At 29.9% G+C, this 27,147-nt stretch overlaps 2 protein-coding genes across 2 annotated transcripts in view; one reads left to right on the plus strand and one right to left on the minus strand.

Moving 5' to 3' along the window:
- The first annotated feature begins 438 nt into the window (after positions 1–438).
- On the plus strand, positions 439–14,084 carry LOC107443475 (MIP18 family protein galla-1). The gene is made up of 6 exons (XM_087164639.1): positions 439–765; positions 3,460–3,564; positions 4,993–5,154; positions 9,544–9,593; positions 11,872–11,917; positions 13,860–14,084. Exons 2-6 carry the CDS (start codon positions 3,513–3,515, stop codon positions 13,952–13,954), a joined length of 405 nt encoding a protein of 134 aa, XP_087020765.1. The 5' UTR covers positions 439–765; positions 3,460–3,512; the 3' UTR covers positions 13,955–14,084.
- A 4,407-nt stretch (positions 14,085–18,491) lies between these two features.
- The window catches only part of nsl1 (non-specific lethal 1), a 49,515-nt gene continuing 40,859 nt past the window's right edge, over positions 18,492–27,147 (minus strand). The window contains exons 6-10 of the mRNA XM_087164636.1: positions 27,033–27,134; positions 25,566–25,689; positions 23,436–23,478; positions 22,574–22,615; positions 18,492–19,564 (exon numbers count right to left, since the gene is read on the minus strand). Coding sequence (XP_087020762.1) covers positions 18,938–19,564; positions 22,574–22,615; positions 23,436–23,478; positions 25,566–25,689; positions 27,033–27,134 — 938 coding nt within the window. The 3' untranslated portion in view covers positions 18,492–18,937. The remainder of the gene's footprint in view (positions 19,565–22,573; positions 22,616–23,435; positions 23,479–25,565; positions 25,690–27,032; positions 27,135–27,147) is intronic.

Below are 27,147 nucleotides of genomic sequence, written 5' to 3' on the forward strand. Positions count from 1 at the left end.
CATGCGAAGTCTTGTGCCATAGTTACAGAGTTCTGCATTATGTCATCTGTAGCCTATTTCAATTGGGTATACTATAGCCTACGTCGCAGGTTGTGTTATTCCTACTAAATTTAACCCATGAACGGCATTTTCTGCGAGCCTAACTTCAAGCCACAAATAAACAAACGAAATGCTTGATCGTTTAAATAGCTGCTCACCAGATTTTATTGCATTATAAAGAAAAGTAATTGATATTCGATTTTTGATTAATAATTGATTTATGTGGATAATGGCATAGAATTTAGCATTGCGTCATGGTAAATGTTATTCCTACTAAGTGGAAGTAGTTGTGTTTTTTTATATTATACCCAATTACAAAATCTTTCAAGCCACAAACCGTTTCTAACTTTTTATTGCTACCTATCTGGCCTCAACCATAAGCTTTATTAATAGATAAACAGAGCTACAAGCTAACGCAAAAAACTCGCCGCACTTTTCTACAATGTACTTGAAAGGGAAAATAATGAAATAAAATAAAAATTTTATAAATAAATTTAGTGTAAATTAACTTATCATACAGTGTTTCTTATTTTTAAAACATAGAAAAAAATATGTTGCATACTTTATTATGATTTATGGAATTGTGACTAGCCTTGTCGACAGATAAAAAAGTCCTCCTGATATCAAGGGAAGATTTCCATAACGGTCAATGCTTTGCGCAAAAAGTACCACCGCAAGGGCATTAAAAGGATTTTGTATTGGCAGTTTTTATTTTAGAAAAATCAAGTAAATGAAATTGAATACCCGCAATGAAAATAAAATTTATTGAAAATAAGCTTTTATGGATGTGTAGCACTATTAGTCTTATGATTTTTCTTTTTCTAATATTTAATGGTGTTATTTAAAAATAAAAAAGAGGTATAGCCTTTGGTATTTGTTACATTTTTATGTATACATAGGCGTTGTAAGTTTCCAATTTTTGAGAGTGGCGCAGTTAAAATACAAAGTTAAACTATTTCTTTAAATTTCACACATAACAAATAAATAAAACATTAGCAAAGAAATTGATCTCATTCTTGTTTTTACTTTTAATGAATTTAAATCTATGATAATTCATGAAAATGGTCTTTAATTGATTTTTTTAAAATTACGCTCGCCATCGTCTTCTCAGACATAAGGCGTCTTGCAGTCCGATACAATAGTGAAGTAGCTCCAGAAGGTGAGAGGACATGAATGTCAAGAAGAGAGGGGCAATCAAATAGGTCAGGGATGGCGAACCAATGGCACGCGACACAATATTTTGGGAACGCCACCGATCACAATTGTTATTGCACTCTAAATTTTTATTACACAAATGTCACACACTATGAAGCATATGTAACAATTAAATTAAAATTCACAAAAAACAAACAAAATAATAAGCAATTATTAATAAAAAAATAAACAATTAATGCTAAAAGAACAATTAATAACCATAAAAAACAAGCTAACAATAAATAACTAGCAAAAAAATCAACAGTCCTGCTTAAACTATTATTTTACAACCTAATATAAGTTATTTCTCACTTAATCTGCAATAACAGAAGTCCTATACTGATGCTACTTTAAGTTGAATTACATGTATAACTGAGACATTGCAAAATATATTTTCTTTTCCATGTAAATAAAGAGTTTTGAGTTGATAGTATTAAGTATTAATATTTTCCCAATAATCATGAAGTCAAAATTATTTGACGGCACGTCTGTGATTTCATTAAACAATTTTTTAGAAAAAATGGCACGTTGGTGTATAAAGGTTCGCCACTCCTGAAATAGGTCTTTAAGTTAAAATTATTTGTCTGTCTGAAATATTGAGAGGAAGATCTCTGGTTATCCAGAGGTACACATACCTACTGTCTCCCCGCTGGTGACACTATGGGTAATATACGCATTTATAAATGTACCTGATTCTTTCCTGTTTGGTATGAAAAGTGTACAGGAAAACGAAACTGGATTTTACTATAAATGAGACATTTAAGAAAAATTAGTTAAAAATTTTATTAGTAAAATTAGTATTTTATTAGTAACGCATATATATATATCCAGTTAGTGACGTGGAATAGTAATTTTGTACATTTTCTGTTTTTATATTCTATTAAAGTTTGTTTTTTCTTAAACTGTTGAAAACCAATGTTGATGTAGCTTAAATATTTTTTATTTCAAGTCATAAACAAAGATATGTTTGAAAAATTACAAAAAAAAAATGCATATAATACTCATTTACCTTTTAAGCAATACTGATCATTCATACTGTTTTCACATTGAAGTTCTAATATAATTCTTGCTATATCTCTTCCGTTTTATCTCTTTCACGATATTCTAAAGATACTGTCAAATAGAGTAAACTCCATATATGTTTAGAAAAATTAAAAACAATTGGGTCAATATTTAACAGATTTTGGTTTGGGTTGGCAAGAGGAAGAGAATCAGGGGAGAGAGAAGCTCCCCTCTTTAAAATGAGTTCCTTTCATTTTTCCATAGCAGCAGAGGATCTGAGACTTTCTGGCGAAGGAAGTTATTTCCATTGGCAAACTATATACTTCCTCTATTTCAGTTGCAAAGCCGCGATGGCTAAAGGGATAGAGCAGTGTTTCCCAAAGTGTGGTACGCATACCCCCAGGGGTACGGAAACAGTTCAAGAGAGGGTACGCATTCTTATGCGAAATATCTTGCAGCAAACGAAAATTTTAAAAAATTTTATTCAAAAACAAAGCTAGCCATGAAAATTTACGATTACGAAATTAATATTTAGTGGTGTCAACAGCCAGTTGTGATTTTTAACTTTTGTGCAATTTTTTTATAGTAAAAAGTACATTCATTTTTTTCTATCACTGGTACACAGCATTACGAAAAATTTAGAAGGGGTACACAAATGTTATAAGATAGGGAAACACTGGGATAGAGCATTCATCTTCCAATAAGGTGAACCGGGTTGGAATCCCAGCGATTTCTAGTCGATACGAATTCTGCATCTACCACTGTGCCGATGTGAAATATTCTCATGGGTTAGAGTCCCCTTGCCGCCAGGCAAACAGTGGGTTGTTCTTGTGGTCTTCCTCTCCACGTAACTCAAATGCAGGTTAGTTCCATAAAAAGTCCTCCACAAAGGCAGATTTCTCTCAATACTTGATCCAGGAGTTACCTTGTCTTCTGTGTTGGGTTCACAAGCCTAAGGAGTTGAACATTAGTATTCGCAAACCCAAAAAATTGGGTTGGTAGTTTAACAATGGTTATAAAATATTTTAATTGCTGGTCTAGTGGACCAGCAATAATTATTTTATGCTGGCCTTTGTTAAATTTCAGTGGTTCCACACCATTTTTTTTTCAGCCGTTAACTTACTACAACAATTGCCTTTTGAAAAGATGAACAAAATTTTTTCTATTTTTATTGTGGGTTGAAAGTTTTGAGTAGAATGAAGTTAACAAGCTTTTCTTTTTTAGGTTACTTAGATGGAAGATGTTTACTAAGTGAAATTTGTGCGACAGCATGAAACATGAATGTCATGGAAAATATGAATATTGAAGATTTAAAGGAAGAAATCTATGGTGGGTACATACTTTTTAAATATTCATAAAGGCTGTTAGTCAAAATAATATTATTGGTATGTTTTGTATTCATAACAGGTTATAAAATAACAAGGTTCTTATAACCCTGAATTTATGAAGTTGTTTATAGAGGCTTTGAAAAGTATTTAATTTTGATTATTATTTTATCAGTCTTTAACGTTTTTAAAATGTTCTTATTCTTTTTATTCCGTAAAGAATTATTATTGATGATGAGATATTGGCAGCCAATATCTCATGATATTTATTTCTATATTTATTTTTAATTTAAAGATAAAAGTTCTTTGTCAGAAACTAGCTATTTTATCACGATCGTGTGAAGTCTCTGAAAATTATTTTGCATTTTATTAATGTATATAGTGCTTGAAAATATTTTTTGAGTGCTAAAAAAATACTCAAAAGGTGCTTATTTTTTGTTGAAAAATTTAGCTACGCACCCTGAACAAAATTTTTTTTTCTTTGTTCGAACATCACCAGATTGGATGCCTTTTATCCATCTCCATAATAACAATGGCTATCTACAAATTGAATATAGGTCTTTTATTTAAAGATAAAAATAGAAATATTGTTTGAGATTTTAAATTTGATAATACTATACAATTATAGAAAGTGCGAAATAAGGAAGTAAGCTATTAAAGTTTTAATAAAATATTTTATTTAAATGTTTTATTTTTTGAATGTTCAATTTTATTTTTATGCAGAATGTATCAAATATGAAAAATGCCAAAAATTTAAATAGTACAGATCTTTTTGCAACCTTTTATTTCATCCAAAATTATTATTATCGATTTTTTTATGAAATTGAACTCTGTATATTAATATTTCATTTCACCAAAAAAATGTCAAGTCATTCCATGAAAAAAGAAAAAAAATCTCTACTCTACCTCTGGTTGTTAATTATTCAATTCCTACTATTAGTTCATACTCTCCCTATATCTTGTTCAAATTTTCAATCGTTAATACAGTAGGGAACCGATTATCCGGAACGGTCGGGACCATCGCTATTCTGGATAACTGATTTTTCCGGTTTTCTGAATCGCTACAAAAAGTCGTTTTTTTTTTATTGTTAAACCCAACTAAAAATAATAATAATTGGAAATAATCTTAAAAGTAAGAAAAAACGATGAAGTAATACACTAATGATTATTTCCGAAATGATGGTATGGTAAACATCTTTAAAAAAAGAACAAAAAATTCTAAAATCTTATGAGGAGAAAAAAAAAATTTTTTTTTAATGGCGGGAAAACTAATCGAATTTCGTTCCGGTTTTTTAGTTTTCCGGTTTTCTGATTTCCGGATAACGGGTTCTGTACTGTACTTCTTTTTAATTTGTAACTTGCAACTTTGGAAATGTATCACTTTTCGTTTTATAAGCATTTCAGATGTAGTTAGTTGTCTTTATTTCTGTAGATGTGATCAAGACTATCAAAGATCCTGAGAAACCACAAACTTTAGAAGAATTGGGGGTGATAAATGAAAAGGATATTTCTGTAAAATTATCTCCTAACTGCCCTGTCATCCAAATTGAACTTACACCTACAGTGCCTCATTGTTCTTTGGCTACAATCATAGGTGAGCTTTAAACTCATTATAACTAATGTTAAATGAAAAGGATATTTCTCTTAAATTATCTCCCAATCCTAGAAGAGTTTTTTTTCAATAGATATCTACTTATAATTAATTTAGTAATCTAACATATCTGTAGCCTCCCAATAATGCTCAACGAGAAAAGTCTTGCCTAGAGCAGGACGGTGCACAGTGGGACAGCATCCAAGTTTTCGTGGCCAAAATTAATATTTCGATAAAATTTGTTTCAAAATTTGTATTTAGGGATTTTTATGTGCAGGTAAATTGAATTCATAGTTGAAATTTTGAAATACACTAAAAATACCAGCAAAAAAAAATAGCTGAAATATGGCGAGCAAAAATAAAAATATATTGTATGTTAAATAATTAAATATAGAAATGGTCCCGCAGTGGACTGATCGTTAAGACACGGTTCCCTGCAGATCACCGAAGTCAAGCATCACTGGCTGCGGTCAGTGTGCGGGTGGGTGACCACTTGGATCAGTCTGCTTAGGGACCGAGGTTGTGCGGTATTGGTCCTCGTTAAACTGTGCTACCGTAAAGTGCTCGACTTCGCGCGCAGGTCGTCGGGCTACCGAAGCGGGGGTGCCATCCCCTCCGCAGAGGATCAAAATTGTTATGGAATGTCTTCGGATCATCCTCTGGGATGTTTCCCAGACCGTCGCCAATAGCCCATTGTGCAGCTCTAGTGCGACGCAAATTAACAACAAATATAGAAATGAAAATATAATAATTTTCGTTATTTTATAGGTTTAAAAATGAAAAGCAAATCATATTTCCAAAGTAATATCTATAATAACAATTGTTTAAAACATTTTATATTAATTTTTTGTTAATATATAAAAAATATGACTTAAAATTAGTAAAACAATGTTCTGTCATAACAATTAAACAACAGAATCAAAAAATTATTTTCTCATTGATTATTTAACATAAGAAATGAAATATTTAACTGTTTTTGTTATCAAAAAAAAAAGTTTTGATTATAATTCGATGTTTAAGTAATCGACATTCAATCTTCGTCTTCAGAAGCTGTTTGTTAACTCTATATTATCTGAATATTCAGTTGAAAGAGTTGATTCCATTCAATTTTCTACCCCATCTTCATCTTGTAATTCAGTATCTCAATTTGTTCGTGGAATTATAGGCAAATCCAATACAGCTATGACCTCAGCAGAAAAAATTTCTTTTTTTTGCTTTGGTGCTCACTCCTGCAAATCCATACTGGGTAAAATGTGTGGTATTGTGTAAAACAAATACTTCAGATGGTAAGATGCAATTTTTACAATAAATAAACTTCATTTAGAACAATAATAACAGTTTATATGAATATCTATACAAAATAACGCGAAAACATGAAAAAAATATAATTTTTGTTTTTTGGTATATTTAGTCCACCTTTGCAATACAGGCAAAATGGGGCAAGTTTTTTCAAAAGAGAAAACATCAAAGAAAACAACCAAAAAAGTTTAGCTAATTACCTCGTGGAACTTTTTGGAACTAATTTTCGAAAGTCATTCAAACATTGTAAAATGTCAAATGATGAGATATAAACTATAAGTTTGTCAAGGGTATTAACTAATCCAAAAAATTGAAAAATTGTACTATAATTTAAAACTAATTACTCTGATAAAAATGTAACAGTGAGGTGAAATTCCTATATATATTTCTGAAATAAAAATTCCATTTAAAACAATTTTTCTAACATATTTTTCATTAAATTGGTCCAAAAAGTAAATTATAATGTTTGGAATGATTATGAATACTTAATTTGGGATACATTAAAATTGCCTACACTTATTTTAGTTGAAAAATTAATTTTTTACTTTTGGCCAAAGATCATAGTCTTGTGGCCCACAGTGCAGAGTCCATGACCTCTGCAGAGTTGCACAAGTTGCATATTGGGGAAAGAGCAATTTTGAGTCTATAAAGATGGTTTCATAGGTAGTTATGTCCGATAGCTAGGCAGAATCCAGCCAGTGTTATACACCTCAGGCCAATAAACAAATTTGGGATGGTATTCTTCAAAGACTTTTGGGAAACACGGTTATAGAAGTCTTCTGAGCATGGGCTTTAATAGATAGTATAATAAAATTATTAACAGTATGGAAAGGCATAGAACAAGAAAATATTTGCCTAATTAAAGCACTCTTTTTAGCCAAGAAGTTGGCTCTTTTTATTGTTTTCTGTTGTAACTGTTCATAATCTGCCATTAGAAATAAAAAATTTTATTAGTAAGGCTCAGACTTTGAGGATATCTGAATTTCTTTAATTTTTTTTTTTCTCTTTTAGGTAATTCTTTTAATTTTTTGAAAGCTTTTTTTTTTCGTGTATTTTTTGGAGTTTAAAATTTTCTTATCCGGTTGTTTGAAAATTTTTAATATTTTTCCTTTGTAACTTTATTTTTTAGAGTATTCAGAATATCAATACATTTTCTCTTTATTCTTTGGTCTTTTCTTGTTTTAGCATTCAACATTTATTTAAAAATTTAATGAAAATTAAATCGCAATTTATTTTCATTTAAAAAAGTTTTATGTTGTGCCTATGGAAAGCCATGCATCTTAAGGGTTGAAAATTAATATTAAAGTGAGATGGAAAAAATAGAAAATGCTATCAAAATCTGATGAATTTCCATTGAACTTAGAACTTTAACCTAAAGAACATCAAAAATAAGTTCAAATTCAGGATATTAAACGATCTTCCATCAACCTACATAATGGGTAGTCTTCATCATAGTTTTAAATTTTCTTCTGCTAAAATCATTTAACACTGCACCTCAGCCACTCATCTAGATTTCTAGAAATCATTTCATATTTTTAAAATTCTAATTATTTCAGTATGCTTATTGTAATCTTAGAGGAATAATTTATGTAGACAGAGCTGGTCCGCCTTTCTTTGTTGCGAAGAATGTTGTCACTGGATACAAGGATGATGCACCTCAGCCACTGATCTAGATTTCTAGGAATCATTTCAAATTTTTAAAATTCTAATTGTTTAGTATACTATTTTTCAATCTCTTAATTTCTGCATCTTGCAATGCTCAGGATTCTCACTTTCCCGATCACACCTGTTTTATGGTCCCCTTCCTTTGTTTAATTATTTTGTTCAAGCTAGTTCATACTCCACTTCTTAGGAACTATAAATTTCAACTATAATAGTCCACTATAAATTTCAATAAACATAGATCTCATACTGTGTTTTTAGATGTGGAGAAAAATTCATAAAGGGATCTTTTACATTTAAAAAAGCATGACTTTTGTTCTTTTGTATTCATTTCTAGACATTTTGCTTCAATTTGTATGTTATCATATGCCAGTATGGAATATATTATTAACATGTAGAAATGCTTTTTATTTTTTATATTTTTATTTAATTTGATAGATTATAATGCAGTTAACATTTATAGGTACTTTCTTTATAATTAAATTTCATATTGGTGTAAAAATTGGACAATCTTTACTGCTTTTATGATGAAGTATGTGCCTTGGATTGGCACATTATTTTCACGCCAATATTTTGTAAAGACATGGCATTTTATTTTCCCTCTGTAATTTACAGTTATTTATATATTAACAAATAACTATACTAGTTATTTATATATTAACAAATACTTATATTTAACAAATAACTCTGTTTACTTATTAATTTATTTTGATGCTTTAGAATGAATCGTTTTAATAAATTCAAAGTAATTATTAAATTCAATCAGAAACTTTAATTTGTACAATTTTTCTCGTCTTTACATAGAATTTATAAGCAGAAAAATAAATTTTTTTTTATAGTTTAGTAAATTATTTAGGAAAAATACTTTGGATATGCATATTTTTTTTTAAAAATTTATATTTATTGTTGTATAGTTATTATTTTGGGAAAATCTATATATTTTTTCCAATGCCCACCTGATTAACGCTCGTCATTCAGGTATTAGTAGGGCAGATTTGTTAGCCATTCTTTCAGGCATGGTAGGTGGATCATATTAGGTGGGCCAACTGTACTATCTGTCCAATAAGGACAAATAGTACAGTGAATGATAGAACATCTATGCCTTGTCCAGGATTAAAGGCGTTACAGGCATCACTGCTTTATTAATTATAAAACAAAATAAATTATTGATGGTCAACTGTTTAGAATAACTCCCATACAATCCAATTTGATTGAACATCTACCATCTATTGCTAAAAGAAAATATTACTTACATATAGGGGTATAGTTTTTAGGTATAAAAATTTTCTTTAAATCAAATGTTATGAACAAATAAGCTTGAGAACGTAATATGGAATAAGTTTTATTTGTTTAGATATAAACTTTTTTTAGATAAAATATCACTGTTATATAAGGTGTGATTTTTCTTAAGATATTTGATTTCTATTTTAGGTTTATGTGTTAGAATGAAACTAGAGAGACATTGGTCCAGAAGATATAAGGTACAAAAATCACATTTGTTAATTAAATAATAATTATAATCAGAGATCTGTAGCATGTCTACCACTACAATTAGTAAATTCCAATTCACTAGTATATTAGGCATGTTAACTCGATTCTATGTTGGGATACCTTTGCATAGATGAAGGTTGGCATTATCGATAACACTCACCCCACATTGGTCACCTGCCTATGCAATCTGAACACACCTCGACAGACATGCCCATTTTGTTTTGAACATGCCTACTTTGATAGATGGTCCACATTGAACAGTTGACTTGCTACTTGTGACCGCAATGTTGTCCTCAGCATGCTGTTGCTACTCAGTCTCGATCACACACAACGTCGTCATGTATGCACTCGATTGCTAATGGCAGCACAGGGGCAACCACGACCATGAACTTTATACAGCTCTCAAAGTCTGGTGATCTTAATACAGCTCTCCCAGCTTCTCACAAAACAGCAATATCCACAGAACAGGTATCCGTTCATTGAATTCTATCTCAGATAAAATTCTGTTGGGGGAGCAGTGTAACATGTCTACCACTGCAATAAGTCAATTCCAATTCACTAGTATATAAGGCGTGTTAACTCAATTCTAAATTGGGGTACCTTTTCATAGATGAAGTTTGACATTGTCGATACCACTCGCCCCACAGGTCTGAAAATCCCTGTTGCCTAAAACTTTTTATGACAGTATTAAAATATATTACCCAATGACAATATTTAAGTCTCAAAAATCTTAATTATTTTGGGGAAAAACACTTATTATATGAGATGACTCTATTGTCTTAAACAGGTTTGACATTCCACAGGGAAAATACAGGGAATTTAAAAATAACAGGGATAACGCAGGGAATTTTATTTCTTATTTTCGTCTTTTAAAAGTGGTGACCACTCAAAGTGCAATTAATGGGATATTTAAGGAAGATATTTCAGCTTTACTGAACTATTTCATTTACATTATTTGTTTAAAGTATGTTAAGCTGTTCCTTATTTCTTTAACTTTTTCTAACAATTAAAACTGATATAGCTAAACTAATATAGTCAAACAGTGATTGTGTATTTCCTCTTAATATATTGTGTGGAATATGTACAGGGAAAACACAGGGAATTTTTTTGCCAGATTTTAGTAGATTGATCTAGTTGAATTTGTGGATAATATTTTACTCCTCCCACTCTATTTAAGACAGATGTTTTGAGCCCCGTGGCAGAATCGCAGAGACACGGCGACCTTGCGCGGAACGTTACAGAGTTTGTGCAGAAAGATTATTCCTTTGAAAAGTTTTTTTAAAAAAAATCACGTAATATTTGTACCATGCATTTAAATAATCACTTTTTGACACGCTCAATTTACGCCGATAGTATTGTAAATCGTTGTAATGTTTTGATTGTATTTTCGGCAGTTATTGATAATGATTTCACGCGGATTTTAAATATCCTGATATATTTCAAACAATATGGAAAATTCTAATCATGCATTCGACTATTTACTTTTTAATGCAGTAATTTAGCGAATTTTTACCAGTTATTGTTATTGATTTCTCCATAGTTTTTTAATCAGATGTTATTTCTTAGAACCTAATCTCGAAACGCAACACATTTAAGGAGTTTGATTTGCGTGATTTCGTTGTTGATCTTTTTTCCGGCAATTACTACTACAGATTTCATGATTTTTAATTATTTTCCTTATTGTGATGATTATTTACAAAATGTGAAGAAGGAAATAATTTGTGATGTTATTTCTTAGAACCTAATCTCGAAACGAAACACACATTTAAGGAGTTTGATTTGCGTGATTTCGTTGTTGATCTTTTTTCCGGCAATTACTACTACAGATTTCATGATTTTTAATTATTTTCCTTATTGTGATGATTATTTACAAAATGTGAAGAAGGAAATAATTTGTGAGTCCCCCCCCCCACAACAAAAAAAGTGCGAGAATATCACCCATAATATTAGAATAAAAAGTTATTACATGTTCAATTAAAAAAATATATAAATATATTGTAAACACAATGCTTTTGTTATTTTAAATTATTAACATATATGTTGTTATTATTTAAAGTATCATGCAGAAAGTTCGAGAGAATTTTGTCTCAGATAGCTCGAAAAAATTCTGCCATAGGGCTTTTGAGCCTTTTGAAACTGAACATAATTTTGAACTTATGTAGACCCCTAATTATGATGCTGTTTTATAAATGCACTTTTTACTAGCATGCATTTTATTAAATGTGAAAAACAATTCTGTTAGTATTTTTTTTCCCCTTTATTTTTTAGTTAGATGTGTACTTGAAAGAAGGCACTCATACTTCTGCTCATGCTGGTAAGAAACATTATTTTTGTATTGATTAATAGCTAATATTCTGTATAGATCAGATAGATCCTTTTATCCATTGGATATATCTATGGATAAAAGGATCTATATAAAATATCTATTAACTACAAGAATTAGTAGATGCTGGCATAATTGAATGTAAGGTTTCCGAATCGTGTACTTCTTTAATATATTATCTCTATATATAGACTATAATATTCTATATAGATTAGATAATGTTCATTTTTTTTCTTTAATAAATACTCTTTTACAATTACATTAAAAAGGATTAAATATGTGTATTTACTTTTTATTTGTGGAATACTATTAGCATTAAAAAGGTATCATGTATGTATAATCAGCTTAGGAAAGCAGATATAGAAATATTTTACTTTTATAATCGAGTTTCAAATTCATAATGGTTGAAATAAAATAGCATTTATACTGGTTTTTAAATCATACAATTGTTTTTAAAGACCTTAAATGAGGCTTATTGTTATTTTCCCCCCTTGTAAACCTTTTCTTTTAGGTCCTTGTTTTTTGACGCTCTACAAAGTTAGTAACTGTTGGCAATTATAAAATTGTGGATAACCCTGGAGTTATTTCTGTTTCTTTTCATTTGATCTAACTAAACAATCTATCAACAAACTTATTATTTGTAGACCAAATGAGTCTTGTTGTAGATGGTTCTTACTGTAATAAAAAAAAACTGTAGTGAATACTTCAAAATAAACATAACACTATCCTTAAATTTTATATAAAATTAATCAGTATCTGCTAGAAAACTGGAATTTCGTTTGCATCAATGCAATAATTTCATGTTTATTTCATTCTTGACAGCTCTGTACTTAAGCCTTACATTTTTATCAAATCTGCATTAAATGTAATCTATAATGTTGTCATGGGTGCAAGTCTTCCGTCCCCAGGACGGATTTCCGTCTTTCGAAATTGTCCGCGGACGGAAGTAAGACGGAAGATGGAAATCGGAATTATTTTTTTTTCTGTCCTTAAAAATATTTTTTAGGTCTACGTTATTGGTCTACTTTCTTATCTCCTGTTGTTATTTTATCAAAAGACAGATGAATAAATATTTTTTGTACAGTATTTAAACTTGATGTATTATGGTAAAGCTTTCTTAGATAGTTTGCATATGTCGAGGGGGTATTGTGCATGTTAGGTATTTCAGTCAAAAAATTTTCAGTCTTGGCCTTCTTTCCAACTTGCACCCATGAATGTTGTCAATTCTTATACAAAAATTTTACATTGAAAATAATGTTTTAATTATTTGATTTGTGTTACTTTTTTGTGATACAAAAAGCAATCAAAATTTTTACTAAAAAGACATTCTTTTACTCCAATGAGTCCTTCAAAGCTTTTTTTTTAAATAAAATTGATGGTTTGCACTTCTGAAAAGGTTGGTTACTGCTATTGTATAATATTATTGGTAACTAATAACCTGATTCAAAGTGTTTTAGCTCAATCTATGGATTTAAATAAAGGTTTATGCATAATGAGATGTGAACATAAATATGTGTCTGTTCACTCATTTAGCCAACTAAACAAGACTCATAGAATTATTGAGTTTAAGCTTCTGGGTAACATTTTCTTAAGTAAAATTAGCTTTAAAGTTGACACTAATACGTAAAGATTGTGCCTTGTCTTTATCTGCAAGATTGCAATGGATAAATATCTATCACTCATTAAAACAGTTTGCACTAATGGCATTTTAATCAGCTGCCATAGGTCTGGTTTTCTAAGTTCAGATGTTTTTGTTGCCAAATGAGCTTGCAATATTCTTTCACTACAAAAACAGATTAGCACATTCATCCACCGTGATCTAAGTGGCTTTAGCAAAATAAATGCATTATTATACCATTACCCAAAATATTTCAATTATAACAAGAACACTTGAATAAAATTGTGACTTATGCCAATAATTCATCTCTTTTAGTGAGCAAACAGTTGAATGACAAAGAAAGAATTGCAGCTGCCATGGAAAATCAAGAGCTGAGACGAATAGTGGGAGAGTGCATAGAGGATGAATGAGAGAATACTATGTCTCAGAAATACTTTATTATTTTTAAGTGTGACATGTTAATGATATTCTATTACTTTGTTAAGGAAATTGTTATTTAAAACTTTTAGGTTATTAAAAGTGATTATATATTTTTTCTACCTTTTGAGTGTTCATCACTAAAAATTTATAAAATTTTACACAACTATTGCCTTTACAAAGTTTTTTTTCTCTCATCTGCTGTTGTTTAAAACATTTTCAGACTTCAAAATCTTCATTACATATTGAGTTCTACATTAGGGAAAAAATCCCGCTAGGAGATAGCATAAAATTGAACACCCAAAAATGCATCATTTTGGTCTAACTTTATGCATATAAACAATATTTAAATTCAGGGGTCTGTCCAGGGTATATTTATTACGGTTTAGCACTACCTTCACAAATTAAGGAAAAACAGTAGTTTCACAAAAAACTTTTAAAAAAGCAAGTTCTTATTGCAATCTAAGGAAAAGAGCTTCTCTGCTAGCTGTCTTTTATGAAAAGGTAGCACGTGTTTGGTCAGATAGTGCAATATTATTAAATTCAAGTTGAAATTTAACTATGGACAATGATTTTTAAATTTGGGTAAAATTTTAAGCACGAGATTTTACAATAGTAAAACTATTTTTGAAAAAATGGAGAAAAATATATTGCAATCTACCAGTCATAAAAAAATTTTATTTGTAGTGACAATTTTTGAAAATATTTTCTAACTTTACCATATTGTTGTGATGATTTTTTAACATAATTTTTAATTTTCACAAATTATGTCTAAATTTTCACAAAATAGGTGCCTGTCAAAAAAAACCTAGACAGGCCCTAGACATGGTGTAATCTTACGTTACCCAGTTTTATCATGCTGATTTATGTAATAGTTTCCATGCAAAAACCAGGTTATTTTTGGATCACTAAAGATGGAGACTTTCTTCACAAATTGAAAGAAATTTTAGCTTAACCAAGATGCATAGCCAAATTATTCAACAAGAAATAAGCACTTAAATATTAAGCACTTAAAAAAATATCATAATTAGGCAGGGTAGGAAAGCTCTTGACAATTGGCAGTTTTATTTTGTTTTAACAGTCATGTCAAGAAAAAAACTTTTGGCATTGTTTTTGACAATTGTCGAAAAACATGAAATTTTAAATCACGTAAAACGAATGGCGTTTTCATACGCTACGGACTGACAATACACTGTAATAGATTGGGGTTGCCAGGGTTCATGCTCTACTTTAAGAATAAAATTCAAGTACTTTTCAAAGACTTATTATATAATTCTCAAGGACTTAAATTTTAGTAAAAGATAGACTAAAAATTTAAAACATAAATGTTAGACGATAATAGCAGTACTGAAAAATAAGACTTCCATTGCTCTTCTCTTGCTTTCGAAAAGTAATCTAAGTATGAAAAAAAGGAAGGGTGATTGACATCAAGTCAAGAATAAAATTTGTGATGCATAAAAACGTCAAATTTGAATTTTACATAAGGCCTATTTTAAATTAGGTATACAACCTATGAATAAGCAAAATTTCGGACAAGTCACGAGGAAAAGAGGAACATTTCAAACAATCTATATAAAAATAAAAACAAAGTACACTTAAACTTATTCATAATAACAAATCTAAAGTGAGAGTAAAGAAAATAGAAAACATACTAATTAAAATTATTAAAAGATATTTATTTGTAAAAAACTCATGCGTCTTATATGATATGTAAAGAATAAAACTAGCATCAACAAATATACTAATTAATTTTTGAATGTCTGTGGTAAAATATGATTGAAAAAAGAACAAAGTAGTCACTGGGAGGACAGGGGTGGAGTGTTCTATATAATACTGTGCTATCAATGGTGTTTTTTACACTAGGGAACGCTGCAAGCTCCATGCCGCCTATACTTCCAGGTTACTGTCTCCCCTGTATTTTAAAGCCATTTGGCTGACAACGTGATGATTGTGTTTTGAGATTCTTGCGAACGTGGTATTTGTTTGCTTATTACTCGTGTTTACAATGCTAAAGGTGCTAACACTAACGTAAGATGGTCCACAGCTTGCAACAAGAACAAACAGTAATAAAGAAATGGAAAGAGGCCATATCAGGACTGCCAAAAATGCGAGTTATTCAAAATCTAGCAACCATGCCACCTTTCTTAACCATATATCTATGTATAACTAAAACAAATTTTCACTTCAAACTCACCAGAATTGTATAATAACATTAATATCTTGTGAAATACGGCAGATTTCAGGTCAGAAATTTTCTAATTTATTTCTTTTATTGAAAACAAAATTATCCGTTTGAAAATATCGCCTCGTAGAATAAGCTGTAGCAAACTTTCTAACCGGAACTAGAGCAGGTATAGAGCTCAGAATTGTTATTGTTTACATTTATATTAAAAACACCATCTATATAAAAACAAAACAAGATTTTTATTTAATATTTTAAGTGGCAGAAGCATTTAAACAGTGAAATTTAAATTGTTCTTAAATATAATTTTAAAATTTTTGAAAGAAAATTTATCAATTATAAGATGTCGCCGCTTAATTATTTTAAATTAATCATTATAAATTGAAACAGTGGCCAACTTTCACCTCCATATCCTCTGACAGATTCTTACTAAAAATTTCAGTCACTTTGACTGCTTTAATTAACCACTCATACTAAATTTTTTTTTTTTTTTTTTTCAGTAGCATTGTACACCTTTCAATTTGACTACTATAATAAAAATACTTTCATCTTACTCATAGCTGCTGTTAAAAACAAAAATAGGAACACAAAGCATGATAAGCCACTCATGGGTAATGACACAAACACTAAAAAATCAAAATATCCCTATCTTTATAAACCATACATATTTCAAATTTAGCATAATTAAATTACTTACTAATGAAGAATATAACATCTTTATAGTAGCTAATTAAAAAAAAACTTACTTCTTTCAAGAATTACGATATTGGATTTTAAAAATACACATTGCAATATTGAATTATTAAATTATGTGAATAAGAATCATAATACATTATTTTTAGATCACGTGAATACGAATCACAACGAGTAGTTTTCAAATCACGTATAAATACGAAAATCGATGTTAAGACATTACAACCGCCCGATAACAAATCGCAATAATGAATTTTAAAAATGCGTGAATACGAATAGCGTCATTGGATTTTAAACTAGCGGATGTACTAATCGCGATATTGGGGTTTAATGTTGTTGTAGTTCACTTATGTCACACTAGAGCTGCACTATGGGCTATTGGCGACGGTCTGGGAAACATGCCATAACAATTTTGATCCTCTGCAGAGGGGATGGCACCCCCGCATCGGTAGACCGACGACTTGCACGCGAAATCGAGCACTTTAAGGTACAACAGTTTAACGAGGACCAATACCACACTAATCCAAGTGGTCACCCACCCGCACACTGACAACAGCCAGTAATCTGCTGGGAACCGTGTCTTAACGATCAGTCCGCTGAGGGGCTATTTTGGGGTTCATCTTCTCAGGAGCCCTTTATGATTAATTTTAGTATTAAAAAAAAAATTTTATTTTGAAAAATTACTTGAGGTTGAAAACAAATACATTATTAGCATTGAAAATTAAGGTGACAGTACTTTTCGCGCTTTTTGAGAGGCCAAGTCTTCTGTCACATCATTAAAATTAATTTCCTGTCAGATATATTTAATGCTCATGATTGACAAATGATTCAATGCATTGTTCTACAGTTGGTTGGCTTATAAAAATCCCCTTTCCCGGAATTGTATAGCAGGTGCAGTAAATGAGCACGACAAATCACCCTTTAAAAAAAATCAAGTTATCTTTAGAAGTTTCCTTCTACAAGAACGTATTATTCCATCATTTGCAACATGTCGTTACTGATAAGACATATGGCTGAACCAATTATTTCTTTCATCACAATCTAATACTTTCTTTTTAAAAACATCAGTTAGGATTAAAAAAAAATATGTGATTAACTTCAGGGACCCTGAGCTAGGACCCATCCTTAAAAACGGCTCTCCTCAGAAGGCTACTGCAGGGGGGGGGGGAGTTCCTTCCAAGTCCAACTACTTATATTTCTTCAGAGTTATAAGTCAAACCAGTCTTCGTTGACCAAGGAGGGAAATCGCGACGTCATCATCTGATAGGGCGAGTTACCGGTACTTTTCATGGTCATTTTGAATTTTTCAAGGATTTAACAATATTTTCCAAGTACTTCCAAAGACCCTTGAAAATCAAAATGAAATTTAGAGTACTTTTCAAGGCCGCGGGAACCCTGCGATTCAATTAATTGTGAAAACGTTGAAGAGAACGTGAACTGTGTATTTTTGCATAATTCGTGACGAAAATCAACATTGTAAAATCTCATTTTGAAAGAGAAAATTAAGCACTTTTAAAAAACACCCAATGAAAAAAGCACTTTTAAAAAATGAAAATTGAAAATAAGCACTTAATAAAAACGCCAAGCCCCCTGTTGAACTGAATTTTTCTTTCTTTGCAGTATGAAAAAACAAAATGACAAAACAGTAGGAAAAATGCCTAATTAGTAAACTTTATTATACATTTTTATTTATTTTACAATTCTTGAACAAACTATACACTAACATAAAAACAGAAAAAGCCACTTTAAACAGAACTTTATTTACATAAGTACAACACTTCATCTGCCCCAATTACTTTACAACTTCTCAAACTTTGGCTAAGTAAACTCAATTGGTGCTTTTTTTATTACAAATCATGACTAAACTATAATTACTATTCAGACCGTAGCAATTATTAATTTTCTTTTTTTGCTTGCCTTTTTACAATATGTACAGATATGATATTAACAAGGACGCATTCAAAGTAAAATGATATTTATACATTTGTTTTTCTGTGACACAAATTAAATACACTCGGGAAGGAATATTTTCAGGGGGGGTGCCAAAGATAAATAACCAACAAACATAGGTGCAAGTAACAAGAAATCTATTAATAAGCTTTCATCTTTTGGCTAGCTTCAACTTCAGACCAGGCTCTTGAGCAACAGTATTCCTCAATACCATCCACTCTGGATCCGTGATGTCCTCGATGGTCGAAGTGCTCATGGTCGTGCTGCCCGGGGAAGCCGGCGAACTGGGACCACTGACAGTCAGCTCTATGTCCTCACCATATGGGTCAAAGGTAATTTCTTCAAATTGTTCATCCGTGAGGGGAAATGAGCGTAGCTCATAGGGTGCAATTTCCTCTACTTCTAACCTGGCACTAGTGTTCTCTTCCGAAGGTCGTTTCTGAGGGGGAATCTTTCTCCTTTCGAGAGAACTTTTCCCCAGGGACAGCTGAGAGTCGTCCGAGAGCGGTACAATTGAACTCGGGGTGGGTGGCGGTGAGAGTGCTGGAGGAGTAGGCACTGTCATAGAGTTCTGGTCTTGAAACATGTCTTGGTCACTGAAAATGATTGGATCGGGAGTGTTGGCTCCACTGCTGTCGGCACGAGAATCCAATCTGTGTTCTCGACGCACCCTCTTGGGATTGGGCTGGACGTTCAAGGTGCTGGGTCGCCTGTTGATTTTCTTTTCTTCCACTTCAAGATGATCGTGTCTTGTAAGATATGCATCTTCGTGTGTGTTCTAAATTAGAAAATTAATTATGAAAACTTGTTTTAAGGTAATGCTTATCAATTATCCAAAATGAAATTTTTGTGAAAACTGATATACATACACAAAGTGAGCTTGGTGGAAGGAATTTGTGATGGAAAGATTTGAAGAGAAAGTTCTTATTTAATTATACAACATCATAAATCCAGTAGATTTTACGAAGTAATAAAATTTCATAATAATTGTTGCATTAAGTACTAAATATTTTAAGCATGGGTCTAATTTAAGCTATAGGTCTATTTTAAGCATAAGGCTAAATATTTTATAGTCATCAAAATAGAAAGACTGCAATATTTTTCAGTTATGATTGACATTAAACATAACAATATTAACAATTTTCTCATAATTTCGAATTTTAATATTTATTTAATTCATCAAAGATTGTTAGGATTTTTTTGAAAAAAAAAGATAGTTCTGAATAAAAATAAACGGAACATTTTAGAGCAAAAAAAGTTCTGAATTAATTTCAATAAAAGAGGTTCGCTTCATTGTATTATTAGTAATACTTATTTAAATATTCAAGCAAGCAATAATCTGTATGAAAATCATATTTAACTTAATCAAACTTAACTTATTCAAATTTATGGAATTTTCTAAAATGTAGAAAAACCAGGAGAATTTTGATTAAACCAGTAGACCAGGAGAAACTGGCAAAATCCAGTAGAGCAGTTTGATGCTATGCAACATTGATTTTGCAAAATCATTATAATTTTTATTCAAATAAGCTCTTTATATACACACAAGGTATCTGCTACATTTTAGATTTTCAAATTCATGATTTTCCATGACTAATTCCAAGAATTTTTCATGACTAAACGAAATTATTATTTTCTCCGACAAAAATGCAACAATAATTTAAATAAAAAAAGGCATTATAATAACATTAATTGAAATGATAGGTATAACCAAAACTGTTATACTCTGCATCTTCATATTTATAGATTTTAAATTTAAAAAACAGAGTAAAGAAAGAATTGAAACAATAAAATAGCTGAAGAAAAATACAAAAGAAAATCCACCACCCCCCCTTTTTTTTTGCAGAATTATATTCTAAAGATACTTCTCTTATTCATCAGAAAGGAAAGAAATACTCCTGATTTTTTCTGTTCTCAATTTGAAATTTAAAAAAATAAATGATAAAAATTCTTAAATCACAGAAGTTTAAAAAATAATTCGCTATAGAAATAATGTTTTTTCTTTTATTTTTTGAAAGAGCACCATAATTTTTACAGAACATGATAAAATCATTTTATATTCTAATAAAATATGACGAAGTGGTGATTTTGTTAGGAATTCAGATATTTGGAACAGGATGAAATAGGGGGAGGGGATTCCATTTTAGGAGACCTAAATCCATGACTTTCTATGATTTTTTTTTAAAAAATAGTAAAAATCATGACATTTCATGACAAAATTTGTTCAATACTGAAATTCATGACATGAACTAGCACTTCAAATATTTTTGATTTTAACCTTGATATAATTTCCAATAAAATAAAGAATATCTTTTTAAAAAATGAATTTTTGAATGACTACTCAAGTTAAATGTTTACAAATTTTTGGGATTGTTAAATTGATTAAAATCATTTTAAGTAAAGAGCAACGGGAGATCAACTACAAATTTTGATACTAATTTTTATCATGTAAAATTATCTTCAAAAAATAGTTAATACATAAATGTCCCCCCAATCACCTTTATAAATTTTAAGATGCTTTAATCACTAACATACACTTTGTTGACGATCCCACAGTTTAAGTTACCTAATACTTGAAATTTCAGAATTGTCAATTAAATCTTTTGAGAAAAAGCAGAAATAAAGCAATTTTTTTTTGTTACAAATTTACAATGTGAAATTACACTGAAATTTACAAAAAGCAGCATTTTTGATTTTATCCAGGTTAATCAAACTAATAAATGAAAAAGACAGATATTTTGAAACGAAAACGCTTGGTCATCTTAGATTCTCCTGAATTCACAAGGAAAAACTAGATTAGTTACCAATCCCCAGTTTAAGAATTGTGGTAATGATCTATAAATAGAACAGTCCACTAAATTGGCTTTTTTAGCTACATTGAGAAGAGATGTTCGTGCACAAAGTAAGCATATGCATGTAAGCATTATCCAAACATTGAAAAGTTATTAGTATTAATGCAGAATCCGAAATTTCCATTTTTTAACGTCCCAAAAATAATAATTTGATCTAATTGTAAAAAAATAAAAAATGAGTTCCGCATAGGAATCAATATATACAACGTATGCATCAGGATTTGCAACAAAATTGACCTCGTAAAGTATAAGTTGCAAAGAAAGAAGGAAAAAAAAGAACAAAAATTTTTCAAGCTTAAGAAAAGAATTTCTTTTTTATTATAGAGATCAGAATCGCACTTTGCTATAACACATCTGTGTGTTTTAAAAAAAAAAAAAAAAAGAGAGAGAGAGAGAGAGAGAGAACATTATCGTTGACGAACGAGAACTCTGGAAGACAAAAACTCCAATAAGACAGGAATAAATGTCTTATTTAAAAAAAAAAAAAAAAATCTGAAATTTCAAAATTCGTTTTACAAAATAGTAAAGAAAATATTGCAAAAATGTAAATTTCGGATACGCGAAATCTGCAAATCAAAGGTTTTAAGATTCACAGAATTCTATGAATTAGCAGAAAAACCACATACCTGGTCATACAATTAGAATTCTACTTCATTAGCATCAAATTTATATTGCACAAAACCAAAATAAAAAATTTGAAATTTAATTCAGTTTTTTTATCACACTTTATTAAAATTTGTTTGTAATGTTAAAAGTGTCATTTTTTGCATAAACTATATTTGTAAGCGTCTTACTTTTTGGACTTCAGTCTATCAATAAATTTTCGATTTTTAATTTCTTCAGCAACATTTTTGTTCATTGAATGTAAAGGACAATACAAATATATTGAATTAAAATCAAATAAGTATTCAATTAATAGCAACAGTAATACTCACTTCTTCTACTCGCATAAAATCTTTTGAAGTACCTGGAGAGTCCTGCAAAGATATTAAAATTCAGAAAATGAATTTATTTTTTTAAAGAAATCTTTAAAAAATATATAAATACTTCAGGTGTTGAAAATTAATGTATTAAAACCATAATTTACATTTTACAATCGTTCTTTTTAAAACTGTTTCATACATACACAGCTATGAACTTCAGGGATGGGAGTAGTTAGAAAGTAAAAAAGAGGAAATCCAAGAATAAATATATATATATATATATATATATCAGGGATGAGATTGGCCAAAAGGCAAAAAAATTTCCATGCGAGTAAATTTTACTTGTGTGCAATCGTTTAATAATAAATTCCTGACAATTTAAGATAACAAACAAAAATTGCAATTTTAGTTTGAAAAAATTACATGATAATCAGCAACTGTTTGGATAATTATTTTTCATATAATAAGAATTTCGCATTTTATATCATAAATAACACCAGCAATATTTCTTAAATTTCGGTTCTTAAATTTCTATGCTAACAGTTTCTATGTGGTTTTCAAAATATGCTAACAGTTTCTATGTGGTTTTCAAAATCAAGTCACTTGATTTTAGAACAGTGATGACTATCTTAAATCAATGAGGGTTTCCACAAACTCAATCCATGTAGATTCTCTTGTAAATCTGTTGTCTTGTCGATCGTTTTATTGACGAGACAATACTTTAGATTCGTCTGAATACTGAATATCTTTTAAAGATTTTATTCCAGATGCATAAAGGTGGAAAAGTTGTTAGCTTAGAAATTCTCCAACAATTCTAGGTTTTCAAGAACTATTTAAAAATAAAATATCTATGTAACATAAATTAAATACTTACAGTAGACAAAAGATTCTGAATTTCACTCTCCCCAATTCGAAAACTGAAAGAGAAAATAGAGTTTTTAGACAATTATTTTTTTTACCCAATAACAAAGGGGTAAAACTGCTCTTCAACGTGAGAGATTAATTTATTATATCTTAAATACATACATAAGATTTTTAAACACTAAAATATTTTACATTGAGTCACTACCTATTTACTAGCACACTTAACAAATGAGTCAAAGAGAAAATTGCAATTTTTTTCTTAACTACTTTATTTAATAATGATAATAAAAATATATTGATCATTAAGTGGAGAATTCTATCCTATCTAGGTGATAGAAGAAATATTAAATTAACTAAAACAGTAATATACCAAGAACAAATAAGCATACATGAAATACAGTACATGATTGAAGAGAGGGGAAAAAATTAATTATAATTTTAATAATTAATAAAGTTTGCAAGGAAAAGGGCAAATTATTATTATAAAAGGAGGAATTTCATAGCTTTTGTTAGCTCTTTTTTCACAACTTTTTATTAAATTGCAGACAATTTTATTATCATGTTGCAAAATATGAAAAATTGCATAATAGCCCAAAAGTGATAAGGCAATAGATTTGTTTTTAAGAATAAGTATTCTGGTGTTAAAATTCAAGAACAATTATCTTGAATGAAAATTATAAAATGCAAATTAGTTCTGTGTTCCCTGATTAATTCTGCCCTGATACCAAGTTTAATATAAATGTTTGATGATATTCTGTTGTCAACTCCCTTCAGGGGTGATTGACCCCTCACAGAGTGAAAAACACTGAAATTTGCAAACATTTGAAGTGCTTTATAACAAGATATCAATATATATGCTATTCATATTTAATATAATTTTTTAGTCTAAGATATATAATTAAATTACCTACCAATAATACACACTTTTACAGCAACTAATTTAAGACCAAACCTAGATCTTACAAGAATTGCAACATTGGATTGTGAATATCAGGGCATTAATTTTAGATCATATGCAGACAAATAGCGACATTGGATTTTAAACTCACATGAATACAAACCAAGATATTGAGTTCAAAAACTTGTTAAAACAAGTCGAGGTATTGGATGTTTTAAATCACGTCCATACAAACCGCGATGTATGATTTTTAATTCGCATAAAAACAATTCACAGTGAAAAAACTTTTAAATCAGGTAAATACGAAAATCAGTGTTTGATATTAAAATCGCAACAATATTATTATCGATACTGGCAGATTTCGGCATAGTTTCAAACATTGGAAATAAAAATACGCCAAACCAAAAAAAAAAAGAAAATTGCAGAAGAGTCACTTGTATGAAAACGTCTCACTAACGTGATTTAGCGAAGGTTTCAAAATTTAAGTTTTGGAATTTAGAACTTAATTCTTACTTTATATTTTAGATTCTGGTGAAAATTTCATCAGATAATAGCTTTGATTCATAGATAAATCAGTGGTTCTTACATACGCAGAATTCCGGGGAAAAAAATAGCATGCCCTGCTACTAGTTTCTAGACCTGGAAAGATGAAATGAAAAACTCGGAATAAAGTCACACGTCCCTTAATCCTAACATTCAATTCACTTCAGAAGTAAAAATAAAATTTTCTGTTCCTCTTTTATTTGATTTCGTAACTTAAACAACCAGATCAGTTTCCCACCTCTCTCATTATAATCATTTCAGTTTTTTTTTTTTAAATTTTATTAATCCTTTTATGTTAATTCTAATCACTCAACTGTCAGAAAATTTCTACATTTCATATTTTTGCTTTACTTAAAAACTGTATGTAAAAAAAAAATGAAGAATAAAACTCATCCCACAATTGCAATAATAGAAAATGAATCTTTAAGAAAACTAACTTCTTTTTTGTTAACATTTTCTAGATATTAATTTGGTTTTGGTAAATAAATAAAAAATCACTGCATTAACATTTGTAACTGCTGTATGATTCAAATTTCATATTGATCTCAACTAAATCGCTATTCAATCAACTTTTAAAAAGAAATAAAAAAATATTTAAAAAAAGAATTACACTAAGAGAAAAAATACAGACTGAGTTAAATATAAGTAAATGAATAAAAAAAATATGAGAAAACTATAAAGATACATAATTATACATACCTTGGGACTACAATATCTTTGAATTCAAAATCTACTAATCGTGCACTTTTATTACTATACGGAATAATAACATCATCAATGTCAAACTGATTCTCATCTCTCCTCCTTTTTACGCTGTCATAACCTAGAAAAGAAGAAAAAATTTCATGTAGAAAGGGCAAGTAAGAAAACTTCACAGTTAGTAATATATAGTGAAACCCCGATTTTACAATGTACCTTTCATACGTTATTCCACCTTCTACGTCATTTTCTGCTGGTTCGTGAAAATAGACAATACTAATATTGTTAAACTGTTGTGGATTTAATGTTGCTTTAAAAAAAAAAAAAAAGTAACATGCTTTGTTCTTTTTCCTAATAGATCGAAATCATAGTTTCTCTACAAAGCTAACAAACTTTTTCTAAGTTATCTATTTTTTTTAAGTGATTCAGGCTGCGTACCAAAATTTTTCAACAAAAAATAAGCACCTATTAAGTACTTTTTAAGCACTGAAGAGTATTTTTAAGCACTTTAAAAATTATAATTAGGATATGTGCAGATTAATGAGAAGCAAAATGACCTTCAAAGTTACATGATCATGATAAAATAACTAGTTTCTGACAAAGAATTCGTTTTTTGTATATATAATAGCCACTATAAGAAAAATTTATGCCCAATTTTAAATATATTCAACATTGAGTGGGAAAAATTGGCTATGTTTAGTTGGTCCCCAACAACAGCAAAAAATTGAGATTTAAATCCATCCCACCAAATTCAGTTCAGTAGACGCACACGAGAACCAGTAAGTATTTTATCAAACAATTCAAATGATTGGCGCTTTAATATGCTACGGACCGATGGTATGCAAAATGAATTGGGGGTGAAAGATTTGTAAAAACAATGAATAGAACAATGTGAAAGCCACACTTTTTGCGATATTCGTAAAGTTTAAAAAAGGGAAAATTAAACACTTTTCAAAAACACCCTATGTGAAAAAAGTACCTTTGAGGGCTTTTAAAAAAAGTTAATCAAAAATAAGCACCTTTAAGCACTTTTTAAATATGATATGCACCCTGTGACTTGTTTAGTAGCTGTTTTGACATTTTTTTCTATTCTATTTATTGTCTTTTTGTCTGTGAGAGGGGAATCTTCTTTAGTCAAAATCAGAAGGTTAGTGGAATGGGTAAAACACAGGAAGGGTGGTTAAAGGAACAGGGTTACCACTCAAATCAGAATAAAAAAAATTGCTTGTACATATTACACTATATATTAAGAAGAAACACAATTACTGTGCTCTTGTGTGAGATATATTGGGCAAACAATACTAGTTTTAATCGAGAAAAATAGGAACAGTTGAACATACTTAAATAATGCTAAAGTAAATGAAATAGTTTGATATAGTTGGAATATCAACCTTAAATATCTCACATATTACACATCGAGTGGTCACCATTTTTTAAAAGACAGAAATAAGATAAAATTTGACTCACTCTCTTCGTATAAGGAGCTAGGAGATGGAACAGGAGAGTCATGAGAACTACCACTAGAATCGATAGATATCCTCCTAAAGCAATCTCTCGATTGAAAGGATCCTGAAAACAAAAA

Source organism: Parasteatoda tepidariorum, chromosome 5 (genome assembly GCF_982258835.1).
Source record: "Parasteatoda tepidariorum strain Cologne lab strain chromosome 5, Ptep-v5.0, whole genome shotgun sequence".
Lineage (NCBI taxonomy): Eukaryota > Metazoa > Arthropoda > Arachnida > Araneae > Theridiidae > Parasteatoda > Parasteatoda tepidariorum.

Excerpts from the sequence above, each read along its gene's own strand:
- LOC107443475 (XM_087164639.1), top strand. The coding sequence starts at position 3,513 with ATGAATGTCATGGAAAATATGAATATTGAAGATTTAAAGGAAGAAATC. Across the intron at positions 3,565-4,992 it reads TTTAAAGGAAGAAATCTATG|ATGTGATCAAGACTATCAAA; the intron begins GTGGGTACATAC and ends TTATTTCTGTAG. Across the intron at positions 9,594-11,871 it reads ATTGGTCCAGAAGATATAAG|TTAGATGTGTACTTGAAAGA; the intron begins GTACAAAAATCA and ends TTTATTTTTTAG.